The sequence below is a fragment of the Oxyura jamaicensis genome, assembly GCF_011077185.1.
Source record: "Oxyura jamaicensis isolate SHBP4307 breed ruddy duck chromosome 3 unlocalized genomic scaffold, BPBGC_Ojam_1.0 oxy3_random_OJ106472, whole genome shotgun sequence".
NCBI lineage: Eukaryota > Metazoa > Chordata > Aves > Anseriformes > Anatidae > Oxyura > Oxyura jamaicensis.
This window is the reverse complement of record NW_023303758.1, coordinates 1-14,070: the sequence shown is the minus strand read 5'-3', so window position 1 is coordinate 14,070 and position 14,070 is coordinate 1. Positions and strand designations below refer to the sequence as shown.

At 43.1% G+C, this 14,070-nt stretch overlaps 1 protein-coding gene across 1 annotated transcript; it reads right to left on the bottom strand.

Annotated features, from left to right (window-relative positions):
- Window positions 1–368: 368 nt before the first annotated feature.
- Window positions 369–12,709, bottom strand: LOC118157148 (ephrin type-A receptor 7-like). The gene is made up of 4 exons (XM_035311399.1): window positions 12,402–12,709; window positions 8,297–8,361; window positions 3,339–4,008; window positions 369–491 (listed from the first exon to the last, which is right to left on the bottom strand). Exons 1-4 carry the CDS (start codon window positions 12,496–12,498, stop codon window positions 481–483), a joined length of 843 nt encoding a protein of 280 aa, XP_035167290.1. The 5' UTR covers window positions 12,499–12,709; the 3' UTR covers window positions 369–480.
- Between the last annotated feature and the right edge of the window lie 1,361 nt (window positions 12,710–14,070).

The following is a 14,070-nucleotide window of genomic DNA, read 5'->3' as shown; positions in this document are numbered from 1 at the left end:
TTTCTTTCTTTCTTTCTTTCTTTCTTTCTTTCTTTCTTTCTTTCTTTCTTTCTTTCTTTCTTTCTTTCTTTCTTTCTTTCTTTCTTTCTTTCTTTCTTTCTTTCTTTCTTTCTTTTTCTTTTTCTGGAACAGACACACAGTACATGACATTGCAAGTTTTGCTAAGTACCCTTCAGGTACCTTTGCTAGGTACTTTCCCTGCCTCAACCCAGTGCCACACACCAGCAGACATGATCAATAGATCAATACTGAGGAGAGTGTCCTTTGTAATGTTCCTCCTCCACCCCACCCATCAAAACAAACAAACAAACAAAAAAAAAAAAAAAAAAAAAAAAAACTCTGCAATACAAAGTTCACATGCTTATCTAGTTTTCTCATGCTTGTTTCACCAAACTTTAAGATTTTGCCTTACATGAAGACTGTGAGCTCTCTGGAGTTAGGCTCTCTTATTCATTATCCCACTAGACCACTGAGAAGTAATCAGTGTTCATCTGAAAAAGAGATGAATTCAACTTAGAAGATTGACCACTGAAGAATAAACACAAGGGAGATCAATGTCCATGTTATGTGTTTCACCAGTCATGACTCCTTCCTTACTTATCCTTCCCAACACTGCTAGTTACTTACATTCATGCAACAACAAATTTTCTGGCAGCACATCCAGTGCAGAATTCAAATAAATCAAAATTCAATTGTTTTAGTATCTGAACTCAATAAATTTCACATACAGGAGAGAAGCTATATGCAAAAGGATCAAATTCTTCAATCACAGTCAGCCAATCAAGCCAGCTTAATACAAATGAAAAACCCCACTGTGTTACAGTTTGAAGAGCTATTTGGAACTACAATGTGGCCATCTACTCCTATTTAATACAATGCAGACAGATAAGGCATTATTCTGTATCTTTAAAAGGCCTTCCCATTGTGTTAAATTAATTCAGCTGAGCTATAGTAAGTGTGAGAGTGGAATCAGACTTTTGCCCATCCTGACAGAGCACAATGCTTTCTACCACGAGTAGTCCCAAAGAAGTCACACAGCATGCCAGGTACAAAGTACTTGCAGAAGTGATCCCTCAGACAGGGCTATAAAAGCTCTGGGTTAAGGAAGCACATATCGACTTGCTCCTGCTTGATCTGTTACACAGCTTGACAGTAACAGATAGCCAGTTGCATTAGTGTCAATGCTCAGATAAGTTTCTCTCAATATCTGTCACAAAAAAACAGATGCTGTATCAGTGTGCCAGCTGTATTATCGGCCACTACATAGTTGATCATACTTAATAACATCCTCAAGCACAGACATGGCTAACAAGCGTCACAGGCTGCAATTACTATTGCGAGCCACAGTCACTGAGATCACCCTGACTCTGTGCTGCCAGCAGCGCACATTCAGCAAGCGGCTGCCTCCCACTTTCCCTCTCTCAAATACATTAACTTGTCTCAATATGGAGCCAGAGTTTGTTTTCAAACTTTTAACAGGATCACTGAAAGAAAAGAAAAAAAAAAATACCATAAATGATCCTCTGGACTGTTTCCAGAGTAGTGTATTCTCTTAGCGATTGCTTTGGAAGCAAGCCAAAAGTGAGAAGTGTTCTTGCAAATGAGCATACTGTTATACTCAAGTACAAGTTATCATTTAATTCTTTTGTCAACATCAGTGTGGTTAGAAATTAAGAAGCCTGTTTAATACATAAGTTACTTGAGTTCCAGTTACCAAACACCAATTTCTTCTTTATCTATCCACACCCCTAACGCCCCTCTCCCCCACTCACTTCCCAACAAGTACTGTTGTCTTTTTTGGATACTTCCTTTTCTCAATTGAAAGACAAATAACATTAGTATATTCATTGTATCAGCCATGACTAGGTCCCTAATCAAGGAAAAAAGACAGTCACTCCAAAGAAACATTTGAGAACATCAAAACAGGTTTCAACATACGACATACTGCTTAATATTTTTAACAGAGCCTTAATACAGCTTAATACTGCTGAGCAGTTTCATGTGGGCAGTTTTTCACATCATGATTATTCCTAATGTGATCACCCTCAGTAGTGTATAAGCCTTCATCCCTTCCCAACAAAATAATGAAAGATTTGTGCAAGCCTAAAAAGGCCTCAGATCAATTCTACTCACTTCACCTCGTATAGAATTTCCTAGAAAAAAAAAAAACTGATCAGGAACACAATCATGTTTTTCCCTGAGGACAACTTATTAATAATGAGCACATTTACTTTCTTTCCTTTAGGGTGATCCTAATCCTCTACAGATTTTGAAATCCTTACATAAACATCTCAGACTCACTGACCGCAGCCATCTTTGGTTTTGAGATTCTGTAGGTTTTTCCTCTTCACAGATTTGTGTTTTTTTTGGGGGTGGGGGCTTGAGGTGTTACATGCAACGCTCGTGCAACTTACATGCAACATTTCTCACTAACATATGTCTATCATATGATAAAGATGTGACCATAAATAATTTGTCGTGTTATCTTATGATAAGAATGATATATAACTTGTTTTAAATGTATATGAAAATATGTCTGTAAACAAACTGTCTTGATTTTACTGTAAGCAGAGACAGTAAAATATCCTTTCTTATACAAAGCAGAAACTTCTTATGCATGTAGCCCCACTGACAGCAATGTTAAGTGTATTTTTCTAAAAATGTGTAACTGAATCAGCCTGAATTAGAAAGTACAACACAATAGTCTCTGATTTGCTAGTATTTTAAACTAATCACCAAGATCCCCTGGCAAACCAAAAGTTTAGAGTTAGTTTTATGCATAAGATATTATAAAAAAGGAAAACATACATCACCCTGGAAACTTGATATTCTGTTTGAAAGACCTAAAACAATATTCTCAATTTGTATGCACTCATGACACAAATCTGTAATGCAGTTTTTGCGTGTGCATTATTTCTGTTACTAACCACACCTAATTCTAAGTTTATTTCCTCAGTTTTAGTTTCCTTGTAATTATCACAAACCATATAAAATAACAAGTTCTTTATCCACTCAGGGTTATTAATACAATGTTCTGTACCAAGAAGTATAAGGACTGTCACCTTAAATTGCTCAGAGTTCTAGCCCTGAATCAGTATTTATACTTCACATAAGTTTTTACATGTAAACAAGAATAAAGTTAAATGCAGAACACAATTGCCGATGTCCATACCTAGAAAAACTGACTGCTTTAGACTGGCCAGTGTAAAGATTACAGATTGAGGATGTGAAAACTTTAGATGCAGACTGATGATGCATTTCTGTTGCAGAGAAATAATAAGATGGTGCAATATAAACCTATATTTGCACATATTACAACAAGCTGTATGTTTACTTACGTTCACACGTGTCTCCTTTCTGCTGGTATCCCGCTTTGCAGATGCACTTTCCAATAGGCACTAACCATTCTCCCTCTGCACTACAATGCATCTTCGGAGAGTTCTCAGCCTCCTCCTCTGCACTGCTGACACAAGTTCCTCGTACTTCAACTAAAGAGGAAAACTCTGAGCCAGTCACTGTGTCAGGAAAAATAGCTAAGTTCTCAATGATGGACCAGCACTTCTTGTAGTAGACTTTGACAGAGACCAAAGCAATGCAGGCCCCTACATCCTGAAATGCAAGATAGAATCCTTTTTTGGACAAAGGTCCAATTTCTCTCACCTCTGTGTTAAGTTTCATTTTCCTTTCCCCCAGATCACCCTGGGTAAAACTTTCATCTGCTGCAATAGTGTCTATTTTTACATATTGGTTTTCTCGGATATTCCTGCCAGTGTCGTAGTCTGTTTCATAATAATACAAGTTAAAAGTTTCTTTACAAGTCCCCAGAACTCCAGGAAGACTGTTACAATCCCTCAGAGTGAATTTCAGTTCTACAAAAATCCTTTGTGCATTGCTTTTTGCAATCCAGTTAGTCCGAAGCCAGTTGTTTTGGTTTGATTCCATGACCTGGCATACCTGGTATGTTCGTATAGGAGTGTAGTTTTCATCCAGTCCACTAATTTCTTCCCACTAAAATAATAACAAGCAGTTAGTAATATAAAACAAATATGACATTGTAACTATTTTGTATTTGAAAAAAAAAAAAAGCTTCACACAACTTAAGTCTTGCTCCTTTTTAACAGTTAAGCTTCATAAAAAGTATGTTATTATTAAAATATTCTTAAACATCCAAATAAAGAAAATACATATTAATCCAATTGGAATATCTCCCCCCATCTATGTCTTTCCCACGTATAAAAAAAATAAATAAACTTTAAAATCATTTTCACATCATGGACACAATTCTAAAGGGGAAACTTCAGAAAAGGCTGTTCAACATACCAAGCTCTAATTCCACACTGGGTTCTCCCACATTTCATTAAGGTCATGATAGTTTTGGGTAAGCAAAGACCAAAAGGCAGCTTCATTTCCAGAAGAAACCTAAAATCAGTGAAGTCTTAGAATCTGAAATTGCCTAGCGTGCAATTTCAGCCTTTGTGCATAAAACATTGAGTGGAGCTTTCAGTTGTATGGAAAACAGAAGGCTCCTGAAATTTATGAGGTGTACAATTTTCACTTCTATGTGATGAAAGTGGCATGAAGAGACAATGAGAAACAAAGGACAGAATTAAAAGTCTGAAAGTGAGAAAACACTTTGGTAGCCTTCTTTTTGTTCACTCCATGTTCCATTTTACTCACAAACCAACACATATAAGTGGATGCTCCTAAACTCACCTTTTCTTCAGTGGCTGCATCCATGTTAAAATAAACAAATTTCAGTTGGCTGGGAGTTCAAATGAACCATTAGATTAAATATTCAGTTAAGAACAACCCACATGATTGAAAGTTCCCTAGTTCAAATCTGGGTTTTGTTGTAATTCCCTCCTTAGGGTAACAACTGTGTAACAAACCTGGCAGCGTGTAACAGACCTGCAGTCTTTCAGAGTTTGGTGACTTTGAAATGCGCACCTCTGGCAACGGCAAACCTTCCCCTGAAATCAGCCAGGCAAATCTGTGCAGGTACATCCAAAACAGCGTACATCTCACACTTCTTTTCATATTTCTTGTAACATTAAACATACTGCAGAAACTGCAGCTGTAATAAATTAAGGGTTTGGTTTTTTTGAGCTATCCTCACCCGATGATATAGGCAACCGTGACTTCTTATGGCACTTAGCCCTCTGGCCTTGTGTCAATAATGCACTTAAGCTCACGCTTAAGATCAATGACAGTACTTATGAGCTTAATGGTAAGCATGCGCTTAAGTGCTTTGTGGAACTAGGATATTTGGCACCTCTGCAGGACAGAGCACCCACTGATATTCCTCATACTGGTAACCAAGCATGGAAGGCATTGGTTTTCCAGACTAGGGACCATGCAGTACACAGTACTTTGCAAGCCTATTTGACAGCAAATGAGATCATTATAATGTTGGCCTACTGCTCCAAGAAGAAGCAGATGTGGCTGGATTGATGCTGGAAGTTATCACCACAAAATATATCATGACTGCAGATGCTGAAATTCACATAAGCTGTAAATATCAAAGTATATTTCAAAGACCTATTGTTAATATAGTTGTGGTATGTATGGTATTATACATATACATACACGGTATTAAATTATTGAAATATTAAATGCACATGGAGTCAACTGAACTGAATGCATATGGAACTGTATTCATGTCAGTCTATTTTGATAATAAATTTATTAGATCTGAATGAGTAAGATTCTCCACAGCTCCCCCTGAGAACTAGCACTACTAATGAGAACAGGAAAAAAAAAGGAAGGGGGGGGAAACAGGGCTGTTGGCACCATCACACTGAAGAATGAATGAATAAATAAATAAATAAAGCACCAATCCAAAAGTGACAAAAAAGGCATGAAGCCTAAAATTTTATTGATTTTCATAATTTCAGTTTCACATTTGGTGGAATATTTTAATCTTGTGTAAGCAGTTCTCCTTGAACACACCAAGCCAGATTCTGGAATAAGACATTCTAGTTAGTGAAAGTATCATATCTGTGAAGCATGAGCAGTTCTAATGCAACACAGAACAGAATTTGACTCATCAGATTCTGAGCATTGATGGGGTTCTGCCACATCAAAATAGATTCACATCCCCACCCTGGTCAAAAAAAAAAAAAAAAAAAAAAAACCAGGGGGGGGGGGGGGGGGGGACATTTAACAAAAATCAAACTGTTCTCCTGTGACATAAAAGAGCTGTGATGCAGGCAAGAGCTCACTGTATGGGGTTATAAACCACTAAATTCAGATAAGAAGTCTTGCTTTATGTTATCTCCAGCTGAAGGCTGAAATCTAGCTTTCCACATTTTCCTGAAGCCATGGAATATGCATGTCTTAAAAAAAAAAAAAAAAATGGGACTATGACTTAGGTGTTAATTCAGTAATGACAGAACTATTACTTCAAATAGTCCATTGCATACCTGCTTCTCTATGGAACTAAAAAAAAAATAATCAGTACTTCAGGACAGGTCTTCACCTATAGCACCTGAGATCATACCTCATTAGTATTTTTAAAGTGACAAATTCCATGTTGGCTTTTGTAGGAAGGAAATTCAATTTTTCTTTAACTTCCTGCTACATATACTGATACTGATGCCATCCTATTTGAATGTATCCTTTTCTATTGGTTCTAATATATAGTATTTAAACGTTAGTTTTTTTCAACAATATTTGAGATCAGTGTTAGATGTTAAATACCTTATTCAACTGCAGATGTTACAAGTGCCTGGGTGATATAATCCATACTATGGTGAAGTGGCAGCTTCACTCAAAAGGTATATGTCTTGTGTTTATTTTCATGAAGTCTTTATTGCGTAGTATACAATAACTGAAAGTATTTTTTTTTTCAAAATTACACTATTAAAATGGTATTTCTGTGTTGATACACAGACAACTACTTCTGATCATTTTCACACAAACATCCAGTCACTACTTTTCATTCATTTTTTAATTTCATTGAAATTGTCTTCTACCTCTTAAAGTCCCCTTTTACTATTTATTGAATTTGACTCTACTTTCATCTTTAAGTATGCTGACGTGTAATGTGTTGACATGTCTTTCATTATCCACAGGTTAGCATAACATAATTGCCACCAACCTAATCTTTCAAACACCTCTGGTAAGGGCTTCAATCAATGTAAAACACTAATGCCGACATTATTAGACACCGTAAGTGTTGAGCTCACATTACATTCTTTCTGAAGTTCTTACATTCGTTTCCAGTTTATACTTGTATTGATTTTACGATCTTGCTTTTAAAGAAAGACACTTTCAGATTTTCATTCTTCTTATTTAAAGGATTTGTTACACTTTTATATCCCCACTCACACTTCACGCTCTTCTGGCTCCAGATTTCTTAATGCGCTGAAGATTAAGGGCCTGATCCCCCAAGTCCTTGTTCATGCAAGGAGTCACAGTAGATGCTGCAAGACTGCTTCCACGAGTAAGAACTAAACATATAATTTATTATTTCTCAGACTAAGCTAAGGTTAGACAATATACCCAGTGTATCATTCTGAAAATGTTCTTTCTTCCTTAAGACTTGAGGAAGAAGGGGTTTTATATTACTTTTAATTCAGGATGAAAGCAGCATTTCTCAACATTATGTATATAATAAATAAGACAATAGTACAGATGTTTCTAAATGTCTCATTTTTTATAAAGATGTACTACCATACAATGGTACATTTAATGGAATACCATGAGATTAATTTGTAAGCAAGCTGGAGGTGGCCTTAACCACATAATTGGTTCCTGGTTCCAGATATCAAGATCTTCAAGACTTGAGGATGTTTCAAGTTTGGAATGTCATTTCAAACATATCTGCAGTATAAATGTTTTTATTTTAGAGCATTTCAATCTGTGCTATTCAATTACAAAGAAAACATCATAAACAAATTTATGATCACCCATTACACAGAAAATGAAAAACATATTTTTAGAAAGTTTCCACACAGAAGTATATCTGCTGTTCCTAAAGGATAAAGGAAAAAGTGATTTAAAATACTGTGTTGTAAATGTAGAGTTTTCTAGTACACCACAAAGGATTACAGTAAAAAGGAAAAGCTACTGAGGATGTTTAGGTGAGCTTCCAAAGCTCCTTTTAATTAGCTTATGTTTGTACACTATAACCCGAGGTACACTTCTTTCAATTCTAAAAATGAAAGAGCCATAAACACTTGGTACAATTAATGAGAGAAATATGAGAGAGAGCTATTTTAAAGCAAATGTTGCAATTGCTTTGGTAAAATAACTGCTCGTCTTCATGAACCTAATTTTTGCATGGAGTACTTACCCCATTGGGAGGAGAGGAAATCCATTCCAACTCTGTCTGTTGTGCTTTAGAGTCCAGCAATATTACTAAAAAAGAAAAAAAAAAAAAAAAGAAATTATATCATTTGTTAAATGTACTATGCAGGAATATAAAATCAAAGAACAAAGTCTAAATTTTTAAAATAATAAAACAATTGTACAAATTATTTTTTTCATATTATTGAAAAAATCTGCAAGTACAACTATGCATTTACTTGTACATAGATGATTAAATGCTTTAAATGTGGATTTATATTCACATATAAACAGATACATACAAATCTTAACAATTTAATTGCTTAAGTCTAAGCATAATGTCTTTCCTAGCACCCTAAAATTATTAATAATCAGTCATTAAGATACATGTTCCCTTCATCTCCTTTGTCATAAGGAGGACACTTCCCATAAACTGGGAAATTTACAGTGAGCTTAAAAAAACAAACAAAACAACAGCATTTCAATACTTAACCAAACTGATTTAGACAGGTCTAGTCTGTATCTTACCATGAGTTGCACTGCAGAAGCAATGGTCTTTTTGAGTAAGAAAGAGAAAAACATGCCCTTTAACTAGTAATTCCATTTTAAAAAATGACAAACAGGAATACAGAAAATAAGAGACTCTGCAATTACCTCATACACTGCATATACAAAATACTACTTACACAAAGTAAAACTAATTCATTTCATAGCAATGGCTTACTTAAATCTTCATGTCATTATACCCCAGTGACACTTCTGCAAAAAGACATCAATTCTAGTAGCAGTGCAATTATTTGCAGCTAAATGTGACCCTGCTTCAGAAAGTGGTTAATCACAGCCTAATACACCAGCTCTTAACTATTTTACAGTACATATTGGAAGATATTACTGATGTTCTATTACCTCCAAATATACATTTATATGCAAGTTTTATATTTCAATTACAGTTACATGCCCCTTTCTAAACATATTATTATAACTTTCTGAAAGACTTTCAAGTGATATATATATTAATCTGTGATGTCCAAAAAAAATTTTTTTTTAAATATCATTTGTTGTAATACTTCTTTTCAAACAGTCAAAGCTATACGGTGATCAGCGATGTATCTGGGCTTGGCAGTTTGTAGATTCCTTCTTCAAAACTGCATACTTAACTTCATACTTTTATTTGGTAAATAAAATGTCACATCTCTAATTTAAATATATTCAATATGGTTATAACTTTAAAGCTATTTATAACTTTATGCACAACCTTTAAATAGTGAAATTTCAATGCGTAATTTAAGGCTTCAACTTGGAGCAACTTTTATCAGGTCTTTTGTATTGGTTATAACTCTGCTTTCAGCCCTTTGTCTTGGTAGAATTTAAATACGAAACTTCAATGAATTACTAGAAAGATGGCATGACTTTAAAAAAAGTATTTAAAGATTCATCCAATAATATCTGAAATATTAGTTGAAGACAAAGCGGTAGCTTCCAGGCCTGTACTTCAGTAATAAAGTCGAACTACTCATTAAAGAAGTTTGATAGTCTCTTTATGGAAAGATTATCTGCTTATTTCATTAAGCTTGGATCTAAGGGGCTTTACTTTGTAACACTTTCTATAGAAAAGCAGGTGGTGTATGTGGTGGTTTGTTAAACAAGAACATTTCTAACGATCCTGGAAGAAAAGGTACCGTGAAAAATTTAACCTTTTCAGCACCAGCACAACATCCCACGGCTGCAATTCATTACACTTTTTATTTGGCAGCAGTTCTCCAGCACTTAGCAACGGGCGGGCACATCCCAGAAAGACACAAACAAGCAAAACAAAACAAAAAAAGCAAACCAAAAGAAGGAAGCTTGCTCTGCAAATACCCTGAAAAACGCTGCCTTTCCGCGTCGCACCGAAAGTTGCTGGGAAGAAGCATCCCCGGCGGGCGGCTGGTGCACGACTCCCAGCACGACTCCCAGCCCGGGAAGTGCGGTGCCGCGTGTGCGAAGCGGCGGCGGGAAGGGGGCGGCGCCGCGCTCCGCGCGGCCCCGGCACCCGCGGGAGGTGGGCACCGGGCACTCTCTGGCCAGGGGCGCGCAACTCCCCGCGGACCGGCCCTCCGCGGGGGCGCATCTCGCTGCCACCCCCACACACACGCCCTCTCTCCGCTCCGCTGCAGGACAGAAAGCGGCAGGAGGCCTAAAACCCGCGGCCTCGGGTAAGGGGCTCTACGGGGTACCGCGCACTCGGAAAGCCTCTCGCCTCCGCGGGGAGCCGCGGCCGCGCATCCGCTCCGGGCAGCAGAGGAGCGGCGCTACCTCAGTCCCCTCCCAGCAGCCGGTCTGGGGAGGGGATGTCCGCGGGGGCAGCCCCGGGACGATCCCTGGGCAGGTAATGCCGACACCCCCTGTGCCGGAGAGCCCCGCTCCTCTCCAGCATCTTTTATCCAGCTGCAGAAGGGAAAGTCGGAAAACTTCTCAGTCTCGCCCCCCGCATCCCTCTGCCGTCCCCAGAAGGAAGCGAAGGGAACCACGAGGGGCTGCAGCCGCGACCAGTGCTTTATGGAGGCCGGGTTGAAGCCGCAAAGTTATTTCCCCCAAGCCCCATCCCGCCTCTTGCTGCCGAGGGAGTTTTCGGAGCTTGCGGCAGGTAGCCGCTATCAATTCCTGTCTGCCGCTCGCCCCCTCCTGACCCTCCTGTGGCTAAGCTGATTTTCCCCAAACGCCCGCACGTTGCATACACAGACACGTATATATATGCATACATAAACGCCTCGGCACACGCAGACACGAGGCAGGCTGCCGCCCGGAGGCACAGACACAGCCTCCGGGGCAGAGCGGGACAAGCTGTCCGCACCCCTCCTCCGGCTGCCCGGCCCCGCTCACTCGGCCATGCGTGACTGCTCCCCGAGTGGGGGGCTGTGTGCATCGCAGTCCCTCCAAATAAACTTTCGAGACACTGCCAAGGGAAAGATCTCTCCTCTTTCCCTCTCTAGCCTCACTATCTCCTTCTGTTGAGGGCAGAGGACATTTTAATTGAGGGATTTATTATTATTATTATTATTATTTTTAGTCTTGAAGTAGTATTTTACTGCAAGCTAACTGTTTGGTGAAAATATTGACGTATCCGACTGGGGGGGGATGGGGGGGTAGGACTCCAAATGCCTTCATAAGCACAGACACCGACGAAGCCCCTGCCTCCCCTCTCCCTATTTCCCCGCTCCCCTCCGAAGATGGGGACGGACCTTCGCCTTTGGCTGTCAAACGTGACCGGGGCGCCTTTTAAATAATTTCGGGTTTTCTTAGTGTGAGAAAAGAGATCCCCGGATGGACTTTGATTTTATACACCTCCATCAGCCTCCGATAGAAAATTGTCTTTTTTCTACGTGTGGGGGGAGGGGGGAAACGTCCGGCGCTCGCCTTACAGATCCCAGTGTTGGTTTAATGGGAATTAGGAAGCCACGTAGGGATATGCAGATGGAGTAAAACATCCATCCCGAAACCTCTCCCTCTCTCCAGCGATGCTGAGAAACAGCACACGCGTTGCGGGCACACGACGCCGGGCTGTATTCTCCAAACGCATGCCCAGCCGGGGTGCCCCGGAGATGCAAGCCCCGATTTTGCACCCCGATGCTCCCTTCCCACGCTCCGTGCGCGGCCCCGAGGGACAGAAGCGCCGCAGGCCCCCAGCGGCACGGGGTTGCTCCGCAGCCTTCCCCGGATCGTCCCGAGCCCTGAAGCCCCCAGCCCCTGCCCGGGGAGCAGCGGGGTGAGCCGCCCTCCCCGCACCTCGCCCGGAGGATTAAGGCTGCAGGAGGGGAGCGGGACTGCCCTGCGCGGATCCCCGAGCCGGGGAGCTGCCTCCCCAGCCCCACGCTTTTTCATCACGTGCAGATGCCTCCCAAACCTCATTCCCCAGGCAGTTGTCCTGGTTTCCCTCATATACACATATACATAGTAAACGCCTTGCTCTTTCCTTCTCCCCAGCCGCAATTAAAATAAAAAGAAATGAACGGGGCGGGAGGGCTGACAAACAGCTCCCGGCGGCAGGCAGGTCCTCCGCTATGCCGCCGCACAGACTTGGCGTGCAAAAAGCAATAAATAAGCCCAAAGTTTTGTTTCCCGCATCACCTTACCTTCTTTCGCAGCCTGTGCCTCCCCCGTGTGTGCAAATCGGAACAGCCAGACGGAGCACAAAATAATCCAAGAAGGGAGCCTACTTCGCAGAACCATGGTGCAGGAGCGGGGCGGTTTTGATATTTCTAGCTATCTATTCCTAGCCGCCGCCGCTGCCGCCGCTTGCTGGGTGCTAGAGGACGGTGGAGAATTCGCTCTGCTAGTCTCCGGCTCGGCGCTCCCTCCCTCCCGGCTGCCTTTCTCTTTCTCCTTCTCCTCCTCCTGCCGCCGCCGCCGCTCCCGCCTCCTCCTCCGCGCCGCTGCCCGGGCCGCCCGCCCGAGATCCCCGACTACAGCCGGGCCGCCCGCGCCGCGCTCCGATAATATCAATTAGGGCGAGGGGGCGGGACCGCGGCGGAGGGGAGGCCCGTCCCTCAATCTGATTGACGGACGTCAGCGACCAACCAGCGGCGAGGCTCGGCGCCCGGCGGGCCGAGCCCGGCGTTCGAGTGGCTGCGGGCGGAGGGGCGGGGTCAGAGGGGTCGACCAATGAGCGGGCGGGGGGGGTCGGGTTGCCGCTGGTGCTGGGGAGCCGCGGGATGAGCGAGGGGCAACGGGGCCGGGGCCGGGGCCGGGGCCGGGGCCGGGGCCGGGGCCGGGGCCGGGTGAAGGCGCTTGGGGGTCCCCCTGTCCTCGCCCCCTGTCCTCGCCCCCTGTCCTCGCCCCCCGTCCTCGCCCCCCAGCCGCTGGGGCAGGGAGCGATGGGGGTCCTGTCCCCTCCCGTCCCGTCCCGTCCCGTCCCGGAGCCAGTCGCGCCCCCGGGTGCTGCCGCTGCCCGGAGGGAAACTTGATTGGGGGCGGCGGGGTGGCACCTGGGATGATTCTGTGCCCGAAGTCAACTTCAGCACCATGAGGGCTGCTAGCCCTGCCCTACCGTTTCGTTTCCTTTCTTTTCCTCTTTTCCCCGTGGTTTTCCCCCAGATATTAATAGCTGCTGAACGGTCGTAACTGTTAGGTGGGGCGGGCGGGGAAGAGACCGGTGTTTCTTTTTTTTCTGTTTCTGTTGTTTTTTTTTTTTTTCTTCCTCCTGTCGGGTGTAACCTGAAGCGAGGGTAATCTGCTAACAATGAGACGCTTTAAATAGGAGGAAGGAGGAAAAAAAAAAAAAAAAAAGATGGGGAGAGAAACTTGCCAAATGCCTTTTGTCAGCGCTCACCCTGCGCGCCCGGAGCTGCTTTTCCCGAGGATCCATTGAGCCCCCGTCCCTCAAACCGTTTTCCCCTTTCCCCCATCCCAACTTCGCCCCTTCGGAGAGGGAGCGGAGAAAGCGCCCCCAAAACTTCCCGTAGCCCCGACCGGGCTGCGGAGCCGGGGGCGCTGCGGCCGCCCAGTCCCCTCGGCGGGACTTGGCCCGAGCGCTGCCCCCGAAGTGGCCTCCGCGCCCCTCCGCTCCCCTCCTGCTGCCCCCCCCCCGCCCTGCCCTGCAGCAGCCTTTACCTGGGAGCAAAGCACGGCACGGCGCGGGACCGGGTCGGCTCGGCTCCGTTGGAAGCGCAGAGCCGTACCCCTTCAGAGGACAGATATGCCGGGTAGACCCGGGAACTGGTGCTCGTCTTGGAGGCAGGCGAAGACAGCGAAGCGCGGGGGGTGCAGTCGCGGTGTGGTGGCCAGCTGGTGCGAGAATCGGAA

What these genes read in the sequence shown, in the direction of transcription:
- LOC118157148 (XM_035311399.1), bottom strand. Translation starts at nt 12,498, where the DNA reads ATGGTTCTGCGAAGTAGGCTCCCTTCTTGGATTATTTTGTGCTCCGTC. An exon ending in GGCACAGGCTGCGAAAGAAG is followed by an intron (nt 8,362 to 12,401) that starts GTAAGGTGATGC and finishes TTTCTTTTTTAG; the next exon opens with TAATATTGCTGGACTCTAAA. An exon ending in TTTCCTCTCCTCCCAATGGG is followed by an intron (nt 4,009 to 8,296) that starts GTAAGTACTCCA and finishes TTATTATTTTAG; the next exon opens with TGGGAAGAAATTAGTGGACT.